Source organism: Moschus berezovskii, chromosome 5 (genome assembly GCF_049115385.1).
Source record: "Moschus berezovskii isolate FMDL1 chromosome 5, NW_MosBer_1.0, whole genome shotgun sequence".
In the NCBI taxonomy this organism is placed as follows: Eukaryota; Metazoa; Chordata; class Mammalia; order Artiodactyla; family Moschidae; genus Moschus; species Moschus berezovskii.
The window spans coordinates 26,892,361-26,914,195 of record NC_142464.1 but is presented as its reverse complement, the minus strand read 5'-3'; the positions used below and the strand labels follow the sequence as shown (position 1 = coordinate 26,914,195).

The 21,835-nt window shown below is 36.9% G+C and overlaps 2 protein-coding genes across 3 annotated transcripts in view; one reads left to right on the top strand and one right to left on the bottom strand.

Annotated features, from left to right (window-relative positions):
- Positions 1-21,835, top strand: part of TET2 (tet methylcytosine dioxygenase 2) — a 146,789-nt gene that overhangs the window by 103,200 nt on the left and 21,754 nt on the right. For both annotated transcript variants that reach the window (XM_055434728.2, XM_055434729.2), the window contains exons 4-7: positions 1,366-1,456; positions 2,866-2,959; positions 3,576-3,784; positions 21,017-21,167. In XM_055434728.2, the coding sequence (XP_055290703.2) occupies positions 1,366-1,456; positions 2,866-2,959; positions 3,576-3,784; positions 21,017-21,167 (545 nt within the window). The remainder of the gene's footprint in view (positions 1-1,365; positions 1,457-2,865; positions 2,960-3,575; positions 3,785-21,016; positions 21,168-21,835) is intronic.
- On the bottom strand, positions 13,153-16,075 carry LOC129561886 (E3 ubiquitin-protein ligase RNF138). Its single transcript, XM_055434730.2, is given in 3 exon segments — positions 13,153-13,763; positions 13,766-13,931; positions 15,712-16,075. Coding segments are annotated over 3 exon segments (741 nt in total). The 5' UTR covers positions 15,822-16,075; the 3' UTR covers positions 13,153-13,298.

Sequence of the window (21,835 nt, the reverse complement as noted above, 5' to 3'; positions counted from 1 at the left end):
CATTTGTCCCTACCTTCAAACCCTTGAAAGGTATCTGTTTTAGACTAATCAATCTATTTAATTCTTTGTGTATCAACTCCTGGAGAGATACCCAAGCTGTAAAATCATCTCATTAAAATGGCAAAGTAACTGCCAGATGCCAATTAATGTAGGAGCTTTTAATATTTTTTTAAATTCAAGGTTGAATGTATTAGTAGTCTTACAAGGTTAACTTCCAGTTAAGGGGGAAATGATCATCCTTCTGCCTCAGAGAATTGGGGGAAATTATAATGCTGAAGTTCTGAATACTCATAAAGTTGCCCTTTCTCTGTGTATTCATTTGAAACATTGTGTGATTTATATTTATTTTGATAATATTTTCTCTTTAAAATTTCATCTATTTGATAGAAAATATGGTGTTTCCCTTTCTTTTTTATTTTTAAACAAGATTCTTTTTGTTAAAATTCAAGATGCTTGATAGGTGTGTTGTTGGATACAGTAGAAGACATTTGTAAAAACCATTGTTAAACTACTGTGGCTAATAGTCCACCCACTCCATGTTATTCTTATCACAATGGGACACCCCACATTTTGTAGGAGGATGGAGGGAGGATCCATACTGCCCCTTGGCGTGTGGTTAATATTATTGCCTCATGGGGCTAAAGTGCCACACATGTCATAGACAACACTGGGTAAGTTATCCTCATCTTCATGCCCCGCTCCTATCACACTGACCCTTTTTTCCCTCACTTGTCATCTGTGATGGTATGCAAGAGCATCTTCCTTTTATCTGACCCTCTGCCTCTCTTCAAGTTTTCTCTCATCATAAGTTGTTCTAAAGTACATACAAACATGGATCTGGATTCAGTGTTCTTATTTTCAAAACAGAGTGATTGAATGTTGTGGGGAAAGAAGAGGAGAAAAAGGTATCTTGACAATAAACTCAACAAGATCCTGGGGGGTGAGATAGGACAGGAGATTTTATTTTTAATCTTTTAACATCCAAATAGTAGGCAGGCTTCTAGTAAGCTGTAATTTTTTTGTTCAGTTTAAAAAATTGGATTGTAGTTGATATTACATATAATATATTCTAATTCCCTCACTGTTTTCTTTGTTTAGTTCCACTTACTTGGTTTAAAATAGCTCCTTATCCCATATCTGAAATGTACTTAATATATTTTTATCCGACAGGCAGAATGTACATATACTTAATTATTTGGCACATTTTTTTAATAGATTAGTCCATCAATTCATTTTAAAGGAAAAAAATGTTTAAAGTCACATTTAGGGCCCTTACTGTACAGTTGGGGGATAAGCTTTGTGGATGTAGCCTTTATATTTAGTATAATTGAGGTCTAAAATAATAATCTTCTATTATCTCAACAGAGCAAATTATTGAAAAAGATGAAGGTCCTTTTTATACCCATCTAGGAGCAGGTCCTAATGTGGCAGCTATTAGAGAAATCATGGAAGAAAGGTAATTAACACAAAGGCACAGGGCAGATGAACGGTTATCCTTTTGTATATGTCAGAATTTTTCTAGCTTTCACATACAAAGCAGTAAACAATTGTAAACTGAGTAATTATTAGTAGGCTTAGCTATTCCAGGGTTGCCAACGCTACACACTGTGCTATTCACCAGAGAGTCACAATATTTGACAGGACTAATAGTCTGCAAGCTGGCACAGGCTGCCCACTTTGAGATGGATGCCAGAAAACCCAGGCATGGACAAGAACCAGCCAGCCAGCCAGCCTGCCAGGCATAAGGGTGCTGGCGCAGGCTGCAAAGAGAGGCCCCGCTCTGGTTTTCCCACTTGATGATAAAGTGTCAGAAAGAGGGGAAAGGTGGTATAAGAAAGGAACCATTGAGTTCAATTCGCCTCGAGTTGTAAACGAGTAGCTATCTCTAGGGAAGTTGTCCACTGGTATGAGCAGAGGGCAAGAATGATATACTGAATAGAAATAGAATAGATTCTATTTATAGCTACATTTATGTTTAACTGTTAGTCATAAGTGTGCAAGTATTTACCTGCATCTAATGGTTATTCCTGCATGTAGAAGACTCTGAGATAATCAGTGCAGGGAGAGACCTTCATATAGGTATCAACAGCGCTGAGCTGCTGTTATGCTGGGGTGCCTTTTCTTTAAGAGGTAGGCAGTTTTATCATTAAAATACATTAGGAAGCATTCTTGGCAGCAAGGACATATTCTGTATCATTGTTGCCCTAATTCCAAATTATTTATTTCTAAATGAGCATATAGAAATTCACTAAATAATCATCTAGTAGCCTGGCAAAAATAGTGAATTTCCCTAAGTGCCCTCTTTTATTAGCAAGTAGTAAGTAGTGTCTTGGTCATAAGGAAAAGTATAATCTGTTTCTAGAATTATCCCATAGTTTCAAAATTGCTGGATACTAGTTATTTGAGAGCCTTTTAAACAATGTGAGAGAGAGAGGTTCTTAGAGGAACGGATTCTAACTAAAATCTATTAAGATTCCCCAAGTTTTAAAATAGTTTAATTCAGCAAAGGACAAATCAAATAGTACATATCTTTGAAGAATAAATTTAACAAACTTGGAAAAGTTTTGTGCTTTGTGAAATTATGTATAAAAATAAGCTTCCCCATTATTTTTACCCAACATATAATTTCAAAATAGTTCATTATAATTACCAATATATTTTGATACTAAAGAGATACAAGGCTTAAAGTCTGTTATCCAGTTTCCTTGGCTTAGTTCTTTTTTTTTTTTTTTAATAAATTAAACTATTCATTTCTCAGGATGTGATCATAGAATAAAATTATGCTCAAATGTTCAGTATTTTGGTTGCCTCTTAGATTCATTTGCTAATTTTATGTGTGTGTGTGTTTCTGTGGATTTCTTTAAGGTTTGGACAGAAGGGTAAAGCTATTAGGATTGAAAGAGTCATCTATACTGGTAAAGAAGGCAAAAGTTCTCAGGGATGTCCTATTGCCAAATGGGTAAGTGTGACTTGACAAGGCCTTTGATCCTCAGTCTTGGGCATTTTGATTATCTAACCCTGAGAACTGGGTTGCCCAGATCAGTCATTTATGCCAGTTGAAAGGAAGATTGATTATATTTATCTTTGTGTCATCTCTTAAGAAAAAGGCAGTTTAAAACCATGTACAAACTGTACTTAATTGAAATAACTTAATGGTGAGGAGGAGGTCTGTTCAGGTGCCTACTAGAAGTATAATTCTTCCCAGCATGTGAGGTCCTTAATCCTTTAAAAACCTGTGGTCAATCTGTATCTTGTCGTTTTTGAAGCCCTGGAACTTTAAAGTCTTGCCCCTGTAGCTCTGGCTTTCTTAATGCAGGGAGCATTGCCTGCAGTGTCCTGGGGAGGGTCTGCTACACACTGCATTTGCATCTCTCCTGGTTCTGACTCCAGGGTAAGCCCCAGCATCATAGATGGGCAACAAAAGGCAGGTGGCATGTGCTGATAGATGTCAACCTAATTGTGACCAGATGTGAGAAAATATACAGACATCAATCAATGCTCTCCTCTGCTGCAAGTGACCCTTGTTTTGTTTTGGTTGGGGTGGGGGTGTTGGGGTGGAATGGTGACCCAAACAGGTGGTTCGCAGAAGCTGCAGCGAGGAGAAGCTACTGTGCTTGGTGCGGGAGCGAGCTGGCCACACGTGTGAGGCTGCGGTGATCGTGATTCTCATCCTGGTGTGGGAAGGCATCCCAGTCTCTCTGGCTGACAAGCTGTACTCGGAACTCACCGAGACGCTAAGAAAGTATGGCATGCTCACCAACCGGCGCTGTGCCCTGAACGAAGAGTAAGTGCCTCCAGGGGCCTCTCCTCCTTCTCCGCTGCTAAAAACGCCTGACCGTTGGCTTGAGGGTAAAGAGTCGAACTTGCGTTTTCTTGTTTATAAAATAGGGCTCAAAATGCCTGCTTCACAAACATGCGATAGGATCTCGTATTTGCTAACATGGATACTTTGAGGGAGGTGCACTCACTAATGTTTTGTACCTTTGGACAGTGTAGCTATGAGTTAGAAGCAGCTTGCTGGAAGTCTGTGTATATCCACAAACTGGACCATACTATAAACTTGAAAATATTTGTGTGTCCGCTCGCTGCAAGCTCACTCTTTTTGTGTGCCTGGCCATCATGTTAGTAAGTATTGATACCACTTCTGTGTTGCAGTATTTGAAAAAGGAAGCTTGGTAAGAAACTTTAGGGTTTCCAGATCAAGGATTTTACTACATCTGTAGCAGACAAAAGTACAAGGCTTGTAGAGGTCCTGTAGGAACAAACTGGTTTTGACTTCATTGCAATCGAGTTCGTTCCTTCTATTGTAATAATCAAAATTGCCTCTATTTTTACTGCTGCTAAATAATCAACACATTAGCTATGGATGGCGTTATTTTCCAGGAATATAAAAATTTGAAATAGGAAAGCAAGGGTATACAGTTAAATATTTAATGCAACCAAGAATTTATGGTTTGTGGGTTTTTTTTTTTATTTTTTAATCTCATCTACTTGCAGGAAATTTAAATCTTCACTTTGAGAAAGTGTACTTTTTAATTTTCCTTCTGCTATGGTATTCTTGTATATCATTAAAAAAATACAGGAAAATTCACAGTGCTGCACTGAAATCCTATGTAACTATTTTAGTCACAGTTTAATTTTGCACTTCTTCTTTTAGTCTCCTTTCTCCTGTGTCCACCAAATTACAGAATAGTTTACTGAGCTTATGGAAATATTGTCTGTTCATTGCAATAACCCACTGCTAACCAAATTTGTAATTTCATTGACTGTTACTCTAACTGGTATGGTTGAAGTATATGTTAACATAGGTTCTCCGTCTGGGACATTGGGGCAGGTAGATGGGGTTCTAAATCAACTACAAATAATCTATCAAAATTACTGTTTCGATATGCAAATATGGCTTGGTTTTCTATGATAGTTATGATCCAAAAATTTCATGGTGTGTACCTTATGGCCATAAACCCACTTTCACAAATGATAGATTGGAGGATCCAAGTTGTTGATTCATAAGACATGACTCAAACTATGGTTGACTGCTTTGAAGTGAAGTAAAAGTCACTCAGTCGTGTCCAATTCTTTGCAACCCCATGTCCATGAAATTCTCCAGGCCAGAATACTGGAACGGGTAGCTTCTCACTTCTCCAGGGTATCTTCCCAACATAGGGATCGAACCTAGGTCTCCCACATTGCAGGCGAGTTCCTTACCAGTTGAGCCACAAGGGAAGCCCAGGAATACTAGTGTATATCCCTTCTCCAGCAGATCTTCCCAACCCAGGAATCAAACTAGGGTCTCCTGCATTGCTTTAGGTGTAAAGTAATATTGTATTTATCCTAACATCTCATGTTTCTTTTTTAAAAAATGTATTTAGGTGCCTTTAATCAGAAAGAAAATGAACATTAAGACATCTTGAGCTGGTGTTGGTGATAACATTTTTTCTCAGGAATTCAGTGACACTGCCTTATGTTTGTAAAGCAGACCTCCTCTTAGACTTGGTGGCTGGAACTTCTAAACCACCAAAGATCTTGTGAAAATGCCAGTTTTGTTTACATTTCTTAAAGTTTCTTGCAAACTATATTTCACATCCTTTGAAATTGATTTAATTTTTATAATATCTGTTATTTTTCCCATGAAGGCTTTTCTTTGATTCCTATAAATACCATTGTCTGAAACAGAATTTATTTCTATATGTCAGATTTTATGTTAAAACTTTGCTAAATTACATTATTTTACATTTGAAAATGACAACTGTTGGTGGGGCTGGGGTCTAAGAAAAAGTGTAATTTGTTTCACTGGTCTAAATAGGAGGCAAGTACAAAACTATTAAAAGATGTTGCTGCAAATATTAAGACATTTTAAAGGCCAGTCTGTATACTTTTGCTTAACTTGGTCTGGAATTTCAAAGTAAAGATGAAGAGTTATTTAGATGGTATTTTGGCTTTGGGCTACTCATACTTAGAGCAGTCCCCCCAAAAAACAAAAAATATACTTGAAGTACATGATTCAAATAGACATTTAACCAATGGCATACCATATATCACTCAGATACAGCTTAAAATTTCTCCTACCCTATAAAATAAATTTTATTTCATATCTGGCAAAAGTTAAAATTATTATTTGCCAAGTATGAAGAATACTTATTTTCATGGTATGAGATTTTATTTTTATTGCAGCTTGTTTATTGTTTCTGTATCCTTAGGCCTTGAAAAACTCCTGGTAACAGGGTCAAAGGGCTTCCCTGGTGGCTCAGTAGGAAAAGAATCTGCCTGCAGTGCAGGAGACAGGTTTGATCCCTGGGTCAGGAAGATTCCCTGGAGAAGGAAATGGCAACCCACTCCAGTATTCTTGCCTGGAGAATCCCATGGACAGAGGAGCCTGGTGGACTATAGTCCATAGGGTTACAAAGAGTCAGACACGACTGAAGTAACTAAACAACAACAACAAGGGATAATCTCAAATTGGGGCTGCTGACTCATCTTAATGTTCAAAGCTGTGTGACCCTCATCACTGAATTGTTACAGATCCCAGTGCCCGCATGCACCATAACCACCCACTGTTGAGTCCAGAAACGAACTCTGAGAGCATCTTCCAGTGGGAAAGTCAGAATGAATTTTTATATTTCCTTTGAGCCAAGCCATTTGTTTCTCCTTTAAAGATTTCCCTTTGAGAGGTCCATTTTATGGACTAAGCCTAACCAGTATTTTTTTGGCAAGTAAGAGTTGTGGGAGTGTTATCTGTCATTATAAGAAAGTCAAAGCCAGAACTGTCTCTGCCATGCTGGGTGATATTAAGCTTTTAAAGAAACTATATTATAAAAATTTTCCAATATACATAAATGGAGAGTACAGGATAATGAATCCCCAGGAACTCATCACACAACCTCAGCATTTATCAACATTTTGCCAATACTATTACATATATCCTCCCCACCGCACTTTCTAACCCCACCCCCGCCACTGTTTTAAGCAAAACAGATGCCATATCATCTCAGCTGTGTTCACTCTGATGTATAGTGCTAACAGATGAGGACTTTTTTTTTTAACAAAACCTAGTCACAGTGGCACTATCCTTCATTTCAAAATTGAGTGATTCTTGAATATCATTTAATGTTCAGACCACATTTAAAATTCCTTAATTGGATCCTGTTTCCAATATATACAGAGAGTAAAAAAATACTGAGATAAAGAAAGTCTGTATCTTGCATTTGATTGAGACTTTTCAGTAGGTCCTAGTTCAAGCCTATTGTCTAGCATAATTATTAATAGAACTTCCTTTTATTCTCAAAAGTGTCCCAGTTTGTAAGATAAAGTATATGATTCACAAGCCTCTTATGAATAGCTTCCCCTCTTTTAAATGAATTTGTTAGACTGTATGGTTTTGATTTGCTTTGTAAAATTTCCCACACTCTGGATTTGACTGTGCACACTTAACTTGTTCCTCTGCCACTAATATCGTCTATACACTGGTAGTTAGAGACTTAAATATGTATGTATACATGTATATTATTGGAGAAGGAAATGGCAACCCACTCCAGTGTTCTTGCCTGGAGAATCCCAGGGACGGCGGAGCCTGCTGGCTGCTGTCTATGGGGTTGCACAGAGTTGGCCACGACTGAAGCGACTTAGCAGCAGCAGCAGCAGCATACATGTATATTAGCAAAATGCTTCATAAGTGGTCATGAAATAATCTTACTTCTTTAGACCCATCATGAGGGACATAATATCTGCTTTGTTCCATTTATAGTGATATTATCAGTGTTCAGTTCAGAAGTTATTAGCTTGATTCACTCATCACAGAGTTTCCTAGAAAACTTTTACTTAACAGCTTAGTACATCCATCAATGATTATTACCTGTTTCTATTAGTTTGCAAATTGAAATGTTTCTTATTTTTAAATGTTGTACAAATTTATTTCTTGCATACATTTATTTTGCTAGTTTTCTATTCTTGCATAAGTTTGAATAGCTGATCTAGTTTTTAGCTTAAATTCCTTTTCTTTTTTACAGTTAGAAGTCCAAAGAGGTTGAAGCATTTTAAAAATATGTTGCATTGGCAGACATTTTTACTACAATTTCTCTGATTTGTTATTTAACAATTAGCCAAATTCTGAGTCATGTTGAAATGAGGCTACAATGTGAAAATTCTAACCGTAATTGAAAGGCCTCTGTCAAAAGGAATGTGCCTTTTTAGTATCCACTTCATGTAGGAAATCACCTTGAAGTCACTTTATGTAGTGATTTTTTAAAATTTAGATATAATTCACACACTATAAAATTCACCTTTTTAGGATACAATACAGTGCATTAGTATATTCACGAAGCTGTGCAACATTTCATCACTCCCAAATATAAACCTCATAGCAATTAGTTAGTAACTTTCCATTCTTCTCTCCCCTAAATGACAACTACTAATCAACTTTCTGTCTCTATAAATTTGCCTCCTCTGGGCATTTCATATTAATAGAATCATACAATATTTAACCTGTCTGTCTGGCCTTTTCCACTTGGCATAATGTGTGTTCTTTAAATTTTTTAAAAAACTTTTAGTATAGTTGGTTTACAGTGTTGTCTTAGTTTCAGGTATATAGCACAGTGATTCAGTTGTACATATATTCCTTCTTTTTCAGATTCTTTTCCCATATAGATTATTGCAGGATACTGAGTAGAGTTTCAAACCTGTGCTTTGTTGGTTGTCTATATATAGTAGTGTGTGTATGTTAATCCCAAGCTCCTTTGTTTTGTAAATCCTTTTTTTAAAAATTAGATTCCACATGACTGATAACATGTGATATTTGTCTTTCTCTGACTTACTTCACTTAGTATAATAATCTCTAGGTCCATCCATGTTGCTGCAAATGGCATTATTTCATTCTTTTCTATAACCAAGTAATACTCCATTGTATATGTATATATCACATTCATTCTTTTGTCGATGGACATTTAGGTTGCTTCCATGTTCTGGCTATTGTAAATAGTGTTGCAGTAAACATCGGGTTTCTTATATCTTTTCAAATTCGAGTGTTCTCCAGATATATGCCCAGGAATGGGATTGCTGGATCATATGGTAGTTCTATTTTTAGTTTTTTAAGGCACTTCCATACTATTCTCTATAATGGCTGTACCAATTTACATTTCCCACAAACAGTGTAGATGTGTTCCCTTTTCTCCACACCCTCTCCAGCATTTACTGTTTATAGATTTTTTTATAATGGCCATTCTTACTGGTATAAGGTTATTGCTCATTGTAGTTTTGACTTGCATTTCTCTAATAATTAGCGATGTTGAGCAACTTTTCATGTGCTTTTTGGCCATATGCATGTCTTTGGAGAAATGTCTATTTAGATCTTGTGCCCATTTAAAAAAATTTTTTTTTATATAGAACTGTTTATATATTAGAAATTAATCCCTTGTCGGTCACTTTTTTTAAAAATATTTTCTCCCATTCTGTGGGTTATCTTTTCATTTTGTTTATAGTTTCCTTTGCTGTACAGAGATTTTAAGTTTAATTAAGTCCCATTTGTTTTTTGTTTTTATTTTCACTAGGAGGTGGATCAAAAAAGGCTATTGCAGCAAAATTTGTGTTAGAGTATTCTGCCTATATTTTCCTCTAAGAGTTTTTAGTGTTCACCTTCACATTTAGGTCTTTAATCCATTTCAAACTTTATTTTTGTGTATGTTTTTAGAGAGTGGTCTAATTTCATTCTTTTACATGTAGCTGTCCAGTTTTCCTAGCCCCACTTACTGAAGAGACTGTCTTTTCTCCATTGTATATTCTTGCCTCCTTAGCCATACATTAATTGAGCATAGATGTGTGGCTTTATTTCTGTTCCATTGATCTGTTAATATATTTCTGATTTTGCACCAGTACCAAACTGTTTTGATAACTGTGACTTTGTAAAATAGTCTGAAGTCAGGGAGCCTGATTCCTCCAGCTTTATTTTTCTTTCTCAGGATTGCTTTGGCTATTCAGGGTCTTTTGTGTATCCATACAAATTTAGAAATTTTTTGTTTTAGTTCTGTGAAAAATGCCATTGGCATTTTGATAGGGATTGCATTGAATCTGTATATTGCCTTGGGTAGTATAATCATTTTGATAATATTGATTCTTCCAATCCAAGAACATATCTTGGAACATATCTTGGTATATCTTTGCATCTTTGTCATCTTCGATTTCTTTCATCAGTGTCTTATAGTTTTCAGAGTACAGGTCTTTTGCCTCTTTAGGTAGGATTTTATTCCTAGGTATCTTAAAATGTTTTAAAGGTTCATCTTTGTCATAACATTAATCAGTACTTTATTTCTTTTTATGACTGAATAATATTCCATTGTGTATATATACCACATTTTCTCTATTTATCAGTTCATAGACATTTTGGTTATTTCTACTTTTTGGCTGCTATAAATATCTGTGTACATGTTTTTGTATAGACATATATTTTCACTTCTCTTGGGTATATACCTCGGAATGGCATTGGTAGTCATTTGGTAATGCTGTTTAACTTTTTGAGCAATTGCCAGACTGTTTTCCAAACAGCTGCACCACTCTTCATGTCTAGCAACAAAATATAGAGGTTCTGATGTTTCTGCATTTTAATCAAAACTACTTGTTGTCTGCCTTTTTCATTATAACCTTTTCAGTGGGTATAATGTATATCTCATGGTTTTGATTTGCATTTCCCTATGAGTAATGATGTTAGTCATTATTTCATTTGCAGTTGTACATTTCTTCTTTGAAGAAATCTTTACTTAAATCTTTGCTCAATTTTTAATTGTTCTGGATACTAGAACTCATCAGATATATGGTTTGCAGATATTTTCTCATTCTGTAGGTTATCTCTTCATTTGATGATATCCTTGAAGCACAGAAGTTTTTTATTTTGATGAAATCAATTTGTCTTTTTAAATTACTTGTATTTTTAGTGTCATATCTAAGAAATCATTGCATGATCGAAGGTCTTGAAGATTTACACCAGTGTTTTCTTCCCAGAGTATTATAGTTTTAGCTCTTACATTTGAGTCTTTTGATCACTGTTGAGTTATCATGTGAGATAAGAAGTCAACTTCATTCTTTTGCATGTGACTATCCAGTTGTCTCAGCACCATTTGTTGAAGAGTCTGTGTTTTCTATATGAATGGTCTTGTCATTCCTGTTGAAAATTAATTGACAAAGATGTATGGGTCATTTCAGGATTTTCCTATTTCATTAATTTACATACCTGTCCTTATGCCAATACTTCATGGCATTGACTGCTGTAGTTGTCATGATAAGTTTTGAAATTGGGTGTGTAAATCTCTGTTTTCCTTTTGTAGGATTGTTTTGGCTACTTTGTGTCCTTTTCAGGTTTCTATGAATTTTAGGATCAACTTATTAATCTCCCCACCTGGGATTTTGACAGAGGTTCTATTGACATCTTAACAATATTACATATTCCTATTTATTAGACTGTCTTTACATTTATTTAGGTTTCTAATTTTTTTAATGATATTTTATAGTTTGCAGTGTACAAGTACTACACTTCTTTAGTCAAATTCCTAAATAATTTATTATTTTTTATGCTATTTAAGTGGAATTATTTTGATTTCATTTTTGAATTGTTCATTGCTAGTATACACTTACACAATTGGTTTTTATATATTAACCTTTTATCCTGCAAACTTATTAAACTAGTTGATTAGTATTAAATTTTTTTTTTAGTAGATTCCTTAGGATTTATACACACAAAAGTCTTGTCATCTATGAATAGAGATAGTTTAATTTCTTCATTGCCAATCTGAATGTCTTTACTTTTTTTTTTTTTAATCTTTTGCATTATTTTCCTGGCTAGAACGTATAGTGGCTATTGAACAGAACTGGCAAAAGCAAACATCTATGTCTTATCCCTGATTTTAAGGGAAAACTTTTAGTTTTTCACTATTTAGTATGATGCTAAATGTAGGGTTTTTGTAAATGTTCTTTGTCAGATTGAGGAAGATTTTTTTCTGTTCTTAGATTGAACATTTTTATCATAAAAGGATGTTGGACTTTTCTCAGATGCTTTTTCTGAATTTCATTTTGTTAATGTAGTATATAATATTGATTTTTTTTGTACATTGGACCAACATTGCATTTCTAGGATAGTTATAACTTGGCTATAGTGTATACTTTTTGTATATGTTACTGGATTCTGTTTGCTGGTGTTTTATTGAGGATTTTTTCATCTATATTGATAAGATATTGGTCTATAGTTTTCTTTTGATGTCTTTGTTTTATGGCTTCAGGGTAATACTGGATTCCTAAGATGCATTGGAAAGGGTTCTCTCATATTATTTGGAAGAATTTGTAAAGGATTGGGGCCAGTTCTTTAAATGTAGCAGGAAAATCATGTACTCCTGGGTTTATCCTTGTGGGCAGTTTTTTGATTATCGATTCAGTCTTTTTGTTGTAGATATATTCAGATCTCTATTTCATCAGTTTCAGTAGTTTGTGCTTCCTGGGATTTTTGTCCATTTCATCTATGTTATCTAATTTGTTAATAGATCATTTTTATAGTATTCCCTTATAATGCTTTTAATAAGGTCATTGGTAATGTCCTCTTTTTGATTTCTAATTTTAGTAATTTGGGTCTTCTCTCTTTTTCTTGGTCAGTCTAGCTAGTTTTGTCTACCAAGACCTCAGACAGCTACAGTGTTCAACAACTGCCTTTGACTATTTTCAACAAATACCTCCAGTGGGGAAAAGGCTGTATACAATAGGTGAGCTCCAGGTCAGAGCAAATAAAGAAAGCCTTGCCAGTGGGGTCTTCTAGAGAGCTACCAAATAGGTAAAATAGTGACATTTCTCCAAGAGTAGGGCTTTGGAGGATATCCAGCCTAATTCTGCCCTGTCCAGTGGTTGCCAGCCTGCTAAATTTCACCATAAATGTGAACTTCTGGTTTTTAAGGCTGCTGCGGAGTTCTGGGGACAGTGGGAATAGGGCAAGTTAAAACACTGTGTAAAGCTTAGCTTCTTATCAAAATTTCACTGCTATTCTTGAATAAATGCTTTCAGGACTGCTATACACCTTTTTTTTTTTTTTTTTTTCACCATTAACGAAATATCCTTTTAATGTTTATAAAGATAATGGCCTAAGCTTTATCTTTTAACTTATCAAAAGAATTAAATTTTTACATGGCCCACCTTTATTTTTCAATTACAAAACTAAAACAATAGACTGAATTACTTTTATTAATATACACATCAAGTTACTGAAATGGTGACTTCATGTAGTATTCTCCTTAAAGATGGCACTTGCAGGTACAAAGATGCAGACATGTCTACAGCCTTCAGATGTTTACTTGAAAAGATTCTTCAACAGCAGTTTGATACTGGGTTTCCTCATCTAGCTGAAGATTCACAAATTCTCCATAATCAAACTGATGTCTTTGATTTAGATGACTAACAAAATTTCTAGTAACCTGGCTAGGATCTCCCCAAGGAAGAAACACACAAATAGGACACGTCACAGGAACTATCTGAAATAGGTGATTACTATTACAATGATCCAGTAAACGCTGTCTGGTAAAATTTGATTCTTGACACAAGGGACACTTAAAGGTAGGATGCCCAGAAGAACTTGTATTTTCTTGGTAAGTTTCTGTGTTATCAGATGCAGATGTTTCACTCCTGTTACTGTTCCCTACTGAATCTTGAGAGATCTGAAAGTTTGGAATGATAGAAGAAACACCATATTCATCTTGATACTTCTTACAAGATTTGTAATGATGTCTCATGCGATAGAATTTAATTCTACCTGTTTTGCACAGCATCTGCAGCTACCAGAAAATTTCCTCATGATATTTTCAAGGTCTAAGGCCCGTTCAGGACATGCTCGCTCTCTTCTAGTCACATTTCCATGACAGAGGGGACAATGTATTCCGCTTTCTCTCATTGCAGTCAGGAAACACTTTCTACAGAAACATATGTAAAAAACATGACCAGGGCAAGTTCGATGCATGAAGCAGGGTACTCAAAGCCGGTGCTCTGGGGCAACCTAGAGGCATGGAGTGGAGAGGGAATTGGGAGGGGGGTTCCAGATAGGGGGTCACATGTGCACCGGTGGCTGATTCATGTCAATATATGGCAAAAACCACCACAATATTGTTAAGGTAATTATCTTCAGCCATGTCTGACTCTTTGCCACCCCATGGACTGCAGCATGCCAGGCTTCCCTGTCCATCACCATCACCCAGAGCTTGCTCAAACTCATGTCCATGGACTCAGTGATGCCATCCAACCATCTCATACTCTGTCGTCCCTTTCTCCTCCCACTTTCAATTTTTCCCAGCATCAGGGTCTTTTCCAATGAGTCAGTTCTTCGCATCAGGTGGCCAACGTATTAGAGTTTCAGCTTTAACATCAGTCCTTCCAATGAACACCCAGGACTGACCTCCTTTAGGATATACTGGTTGGATCTCCTTGCAGTCCAAGTGACTCTCAAGAGTCTTCTCCAGCACCACAGTTCAAAAGCATCAATTCTTCTCCACTCAGCTTTCTTTATAGTCCAACTGTCACATCCAGACATGACTACTGGAAAAACCATAGATTTGACTATACAGACCTTTGTCAGCTAAGTAATGTCTCTGCTTTTCAATATGCTGTGTAGGTTGGTCATAGCTTTTCTTCCAAGGAGCAAGCATCTTATCATTTCATGGCTGCAGTCACCATCTGCAGTGATTTTGGAGACCAAAAAGATAAAGTCTATCACTGTTTCCACTGTTTCCCCATCTATTTGTCATGAACTGATGGGACTGGATGTCATGATATTAGTTTTTTGAATGATGAGTTTTAAGTCAACTCTTTTACTCTCCTCTTTCATTTTCATCAAGAGGCTCTATAGTTTTTCTTCACTTTATGTCATAAGGGTGGTGTCATCGGCATATCTGTGGTTTGATATTTCTCCCAGCAATCTTGATTCCAGCTTGTGCTTCATCCTGCCCAGCATTTGGCATGATGTACTCTGCATGTAAGTTAAATAAGCAGGGTAACAATACACAGCCTTGATGTACCCCTTTCCCAATTTGGAACCAGTCTGTTGTTCCATGTCTGGTTCTAACTGTTGCTTCTTGATCTGCATATAGATTTCTCAGGAGGAAGGTAAGGTGGTCTGGTATTCCCATCTCTTGAAGAATTTTCCACAATTTGTTGTGATCCACACAGTCAAAAGCTTTGGCGTAGTCAATAAAGGAGATGTTTTTCTGGAACTCGCTTGCTTATTTTATGATCCATCAGATGCTGGCAATTTGACCTCTGGTTCCTCTGCCTTTTCTAAAACCAACTTGGACATCTGGAAGTTCATGGTTCACGTACTGGTGAAGCCTGGCTTGGAGAATTTTGAGCATTACTCTGCTAGCGTGTGAGATGAGTACAATTGTGTGTTAGTTTGAACATTCTTTGGCATTGCCTTTCTTTGCGATTGGAGTGAAAACTGACCTTTTCCAGTCCTGTGGCCACTGCTGAGTTTTCCAAATTTGCTGGCATATTGAGTGCAGCCGTTTCATCGCAACATCTTTTAGGATTTCAAATAGCTCAACTGGAATTCCATCAACTCCACCAGCTTTGTTCATAGTGATGCTTCCTAAGGCCCACTTGACTTCCTAAGGCCCAGTGAAAACTGGTTCCATTTAAAAGGATGAAAATTTGGAGGTCTGTCAATTCTTCCCAACAATTGTCAGCTCTCATCTAAAGTTATGTTGGTGGACGTGCTGACAGGCCGCAGTCCGCACGGACGTTTTGAGCACCTCCTGGCAGACCGGGCAGTAGAAATCATCTTCGGTGTAGGATGTGGCCGCGGAGAGCTCCTCGGCCATGGTGGGGGACGAAGGATGAAGGCGATGGCGGCGGCAGCAGCCGAGGTGGCGGCGGCGGCCAGGGGCCCGACTCCCTACGCGAACCCCAGGACTGCTATACACCTTTTGTTAATTTTCATATTTCTGAAAAGTTGACTTAAAAACTGTTCCTTATTAACTGTTTGGTTACCATTAAATATAGTTTGTAAACAAATGATAGAATAATGCATGGTAAGTATCTTTAGTTGTGAAATTTCAAAATAGTGAATTGGTACCTTAGTAACCATCCAAAAATGATTAGTTTGTGCTTTCTTTTTGATATCATTATTAACTCCCTTGAAAAATAGAAACCTCATGGATTTTAACTTGTGTTCTTTTCAATAAGAAATAGTATTTAGAGATCACAATCTGTATCCAGATGTGCCCATTGCTACAACAATATTGTTACTTTAGGTATTTTCAGTGGGCAGATAAAGAAATTTTTTTTAGAAAGAGAAATTTTGAACTTTTTAACCCATGAATTCATACTGTTTCCTATTCATAGGATTACAGGATCTTTACTTATATTTAGACTTCTTTCATCTTACACTGAAATTCTTAATTGAAGTTAACAATGATTTCTTCATGTCAGAACATATATAAGTAACTTCAAAATAATATCGTTACTACAAATAAGGTTGTTGTCCAGTGAGGTCAGAAGAGCAATACATAAATGAAAGATGCAACAATCCACTTGTCCACATGTATCCAGAGTAAATGAAATCATTCTCTCAAAGAAGTATCTGGTCTCCAATTGCAGCATTGTTTACTATAACCAAGGTTTGGAGACAGCCTAAGACTCCATTAATGGATAAATGGATAAAGATGTGGTGTGTGTACACACACACGCACAGGAATATTATTCAGCTTTTAAAAAAGGAAATCCTGTCATTTTTGAAACATGGATGAACTTGGAGGGTATTATACTGAGTGAAATAAACCATATGGAAAAAGACAAATACTAATGGTATCAATTATCCATGGAGTCAAAAACAAACAAATAAAAATCAAACTCATTAAAACAGAGTAGCATAGTGGTTGTGAGAGGCTAGGGCCTGAGGGAAATAGGGAGAGATTTGTAAAGGATATATATAATCATCTTTCATTATGAAATAAGATCTGAGGCTCTAATGTATAACATGGTGACTGTGGTTGAAAACACCTTATGATATAATTGAAATTTGCTAAAAGGGTCATACTTAAATGTTCTTTGAAAGAAAAAGATAAATTTGTGAGGTGATAGATGTGTTAACTCACTTGATGGGAGAATCCTTTCATAATATATGCTTGTATCAAATCATCACATTGTATACTTCAAATATTTACAATTTTATTTTTCAATTATACCTCAGTACAGCTAGGAAAAAATTACCTGCTAAATAATATAGTTTTCCTTGTGGCATGTTTTATCTTGTTTTAAATTTTTGATTCTTTGCTTGGTTGCCTGTTTATTGCCCTTAGGATATAATTGACTTGGTCTGTAAAGTCACAGTACTGTATTTTAGCCAAAAACTAGAAAGCACTCAAAGGCCCATCTGTGTTGAAATGGTTAATTTGTGGCATATTTATACAATTGAAAACTGTATGCATGTAAATATAGTAAAACTACATGTAACAATACAGTTGCAACATCCAAAAAATGTTGAAGAAAAGATACAAATAAGCTTATACTAAATAATTGCATGTACCTATGTTATGTGTGTATGTATAACATACACACACACATTTCTGCCTATTTTTATACTATAGTATAAAGTATATAGCATACTACATGTGGTGTCAGTTCAGTTCACTCTCAGTTGTGTCTGACTGTGACCCCATGGGCTGCAGCACTCCAGGGTTTCCTGTCCATCACCAACTTCCAGAGCTTACTCAAGCTCATGAACATCGAGTCAGTGATGCCATCCAACCATCTCATCCTCTGTCATCCCCTTCTCCTCCCACCTTCAATCTTTGCCAGCATCAGGGTCTTTTCAAATGAGTCAGTTCTTCGAATCAGTTAGCCAAAGTATTGGAGTTTCAACTTCAGCATCAGTCCTTCCAATGACTATTCAGGCCTGATTTCCTTTAGGATAGACTGGTTGACTCTCCTTGCAGTCCAAGGGACTCACAAGAGTCTTCTCCAACAACCACAGTTCAAAAGCATCAATTCTTCAGCGCTCAGGTTTCTTTATAGTCCAAGCCTCACATCCATGTATGACTACTGGAAAAACCATAGCTTTGAGTAGATGGACCTTTGTTGGTGAAGTAATGTCTCTGCTTTTTAATAAGCTATCTAGGTTGATCATAGTTTTTCTTCCAAGGAGCAAGCATCTTTTAATTTTATGGCTGCAGTCACCATCTGCAGTGATTTTGGAGCCCCTCAAAATAAAGTCTGTCACTCTTTCCATAGTTTCCCCATCTATTTGCCATGAAGTGATGGGACCGGATGCTATGATCTTAGTTTTCTGAATGTTGAGCTTTAAGCCAACTTTTTCACTCTCCTCTCACGTTCATCAAGAGGCTCTTTAGTTCTTTTTCACTTTCTGCCATGAGGGTGGTGTCATCTGCATATCTGAGGTTATTGATATTTCTCCCAGCAGTCTTGATTCCAGCCTGTGCTTCATCCAACCTGGCATTTCACAGGATGTACTCTGCATATAAGTTAAATAAGCAGAGAGACATATACAGCCTTGACATTCTCCTTTCCCAATTTGGAACCAGTCTGTTGTTTCATGTTCTAACTGTTGCTTCTTGACCTGACTACAGATTTCTCAGGAGGCAGGTAAGGTGGTCTGGTATTCCCATCTTTTAAAGAATTTTTTACAGTTTGTTGTGATCCACACAGTCAAAGGCTTTGCCGTAGTCAATAAAGCAGAAGTAGATGTTTTTCTGGAAGTCTGTTGCTTTTTCGATGCTCTAACAGATGTTGGCAATTTGATCTCCGGTTCCTCTGCCTTTTCTAATCTCTGGTTCCTCTGCCTTTTCTTTACGTGTAGTGTAAAAATAGTCAAAACTATATGTGTGTGTGTGTATAAATGTATGTGTGATCTATACTATACATAGTATGAAAATGGGCAAAACTATATATATATATACACACACACTTTTTCACTTTTATGTCACTTTCACATACATATACACACGCATACACACTAAATTAAGTAGGTTTACAGTATTTGTTCAAGCAGGTTTTAGAAAAGGCAGAGGCATCAGAGATGGATCATGGAGAAAGCAAGAGAGTTCCAGAAAAACATCTATTTCTGCTTCATTGACTATGCCAAAGCCTTTGACTGTGTGGATCACAGTAAACTGGAAAATTCTGAAAGAGATGGGAATACCAGACCACCTGACCTGCCTCTTGAGAAACCTGTACGCAGGTCAGGAAGCAACAGTCAGAACTGTACATGGAACAACAGACTGGTTCCAAATAGGAAAAGGAGTGCATCAAGGCTGTATATTGTCACCTTGCTTATTTAACTTATATGCAGAGTACATCATGAGGAACACTGGGCTGGAGGAAGCACAGGCTGGAATCAAGATTGCTGGGAGAAATATCAATAATCTCAGATATGCAGATGACACTACCCTTATGGCAGAAAGTGAAGAGGAACTCAAAAGCCTCTTGATGAAAGTAAAAGAGGAGAGTGAAAAGGTTGGCTTGAAGCTCAACATTCAGAAAACAAAGATCATGGCATCTGGTCCCATCACTTTATGGGAAATAGATGGAAAAACAGTGGAAACAGTGTCAGACTTTGTTTTTTGGGGCTCCAAAATCACTGCAGATGCTGATTGCAGCCATGAAATTAAAAGACGCTTACTCCTTGGAAGGAAAGTTATGATCAACCTTGATAATATATTAAAAAGCAGAGACATTACTTTGCCAACCAAGGTCCGTCTAGTCAAGGCTATGGTTTTTCCCGTGGTCATGTATGGATGTGAGAGTTGGACTGTGAAGAAAGCTGATCGCCGAAGAATTGATGCTTTTGAACTGTGGTGCTGGAGAAGACTCTTGAGAGTCCCTTGTACCACAAGGAGATCCAACCAGTCCATTCTAAGGGAGATCGATCCTGGGTGTTCATTGGAAGCACTGATGCTAAAGCTGAAACTGCAATACTTTGGCCACGTCATGCGACAAGTTAACTCACTGGAAAAGACTCTGATGCTGGGAAGGGTTGGGGGTGGGAGGAGAAGGGGACAACCGAGAATGAGATGGCTGGATGGCATCACCGACTCTGTGGACATGAGTTTGAGTGAACTCCGGGAGTTGGTGATGGACAGGGAGGCCTGGCGTGCTGTGATTCATGGGGTCGCGGAGAGTCAGACACGACTGAGCGACTGAACTGAACAGTATTTATTTTATAAAGAGCTTCCTTAGTGGCTCAGATGGTAGAGAATACACTGGCAGTGCAGGATATCTGGGTTTGATCCCTGGGTCGGGAAGATCCCCTGGGGAAGGGAGTGGCAACCCTCTCCAGTATTTTTGCCTGGAGAATTCCATGGGAAGAGGATACTGGCAGGCTGCAGTCCATGGAATCACAAAGATTTGGACACAATTAAGTGACTAAGCACAATAGACACAATAGTATGTATAGTATAAAGGGTTTCCTTGTGGTTCAGTGGTAAAGAATTTGCCTGCCAATGCAGGAGACGCAGATTCGATCCCTGCATCAGGAAGATCCCCTGGAGAAGGAAATGGCAACCCACTCCAGTATTCTTACCTGGAGAATCTCATGGACAAAGGAGCCTGGCAGCCTACAGTCCATGGAATCGCAAAGAGTCGGACATACCTGAGTGTATGGGCACAGGCAAACATATAGTGTAAAAATAGGCAAAACTAATCTCTTGTGATAGAAGTTACTGTTAGGAGGACAGTGCCTGAAAGGATGGGGTTTTGAAGGTGCAAGTGTAAGTTTTATTTCTTAGTTTAAGTGCCACATGGGTATGGTTCATTTCTGAGTGATTGCAAGCTATAAAATCATGTGTACTTTTCTCCGGTTTATACTGCAATAAAATGTTGTTTAAATGGTCTTTTGAGTCAATTGAAATAGTTATTTTCTCATTTGATTGTGGCACAGCTTAATACAGACTTTTAAAATTAATTTGCACCCATTTTGGAATGTAGATACCCAGAATGTGAGATTGATGGCCCAGACAGTGCTACCCATAGTCATGAACTCGGTTCTTTGATTTCTCAGGAGAACCTGTGCCTGTCAGGGGCTGGACCCAGAGACCTGTGGTGCCTCCTTTTCTTTTGGTTGTTCATGGAGCATGTACTACAATGGATGTAAGTTTGCCAGAAGCAAGATCCCAAGAAAATTTAAGCTGCTTGGGGATGACCCAAAAGAGGTTTGTTTACTTCCTGATGTATAATCTGTTTATTTTTCATGGAGAATTGATGAACACAGATGAAATGAATATGAAATACTCTGTTACGCTCTCATTATCAGAGAGAATTTCATCTCAAAGATGGATCAATAAAATTTTGGCTAAACTGTAGACACACAATAATATTTTATAAAATTATGCATGATAACAACCATGTGATACCAAAGTAATAGCGTTTGAGCAACACAAAATCTTTATGCTTATGGCTTTTTATTGTTTGTCTTTTATATTAATTACAGAGTTTTACACAGCTGTCATTTCCATATTAAAATTATTAATACTTCACTGTTAAAACTTTCATCTTTTAAACCTGAATTATAGAAGCCATGTTTGTGACTGCCGTATTCATAAAAGACTATTTCTATTCACATTTTCAGCCCATGAGACTTGATGATTTAATGTTACTACAATATGTGCATTTAAGTAACTAAAACATATTTAGATTTTAATATAAAAGTGCAGTTGAAATAAATGAACTCTGATTTCTCATTGATGTCACTGGGTTTGTCCTTTCTCTAGACTATCAGTTTCTCGAAATATAGCTTGTAAACTGGTATCAAATTTAACAACTTTTGGGTAGCTTGTGTTCTAGGGTATGTTAATTGAATAATTGGAAAACCTCAGTATGT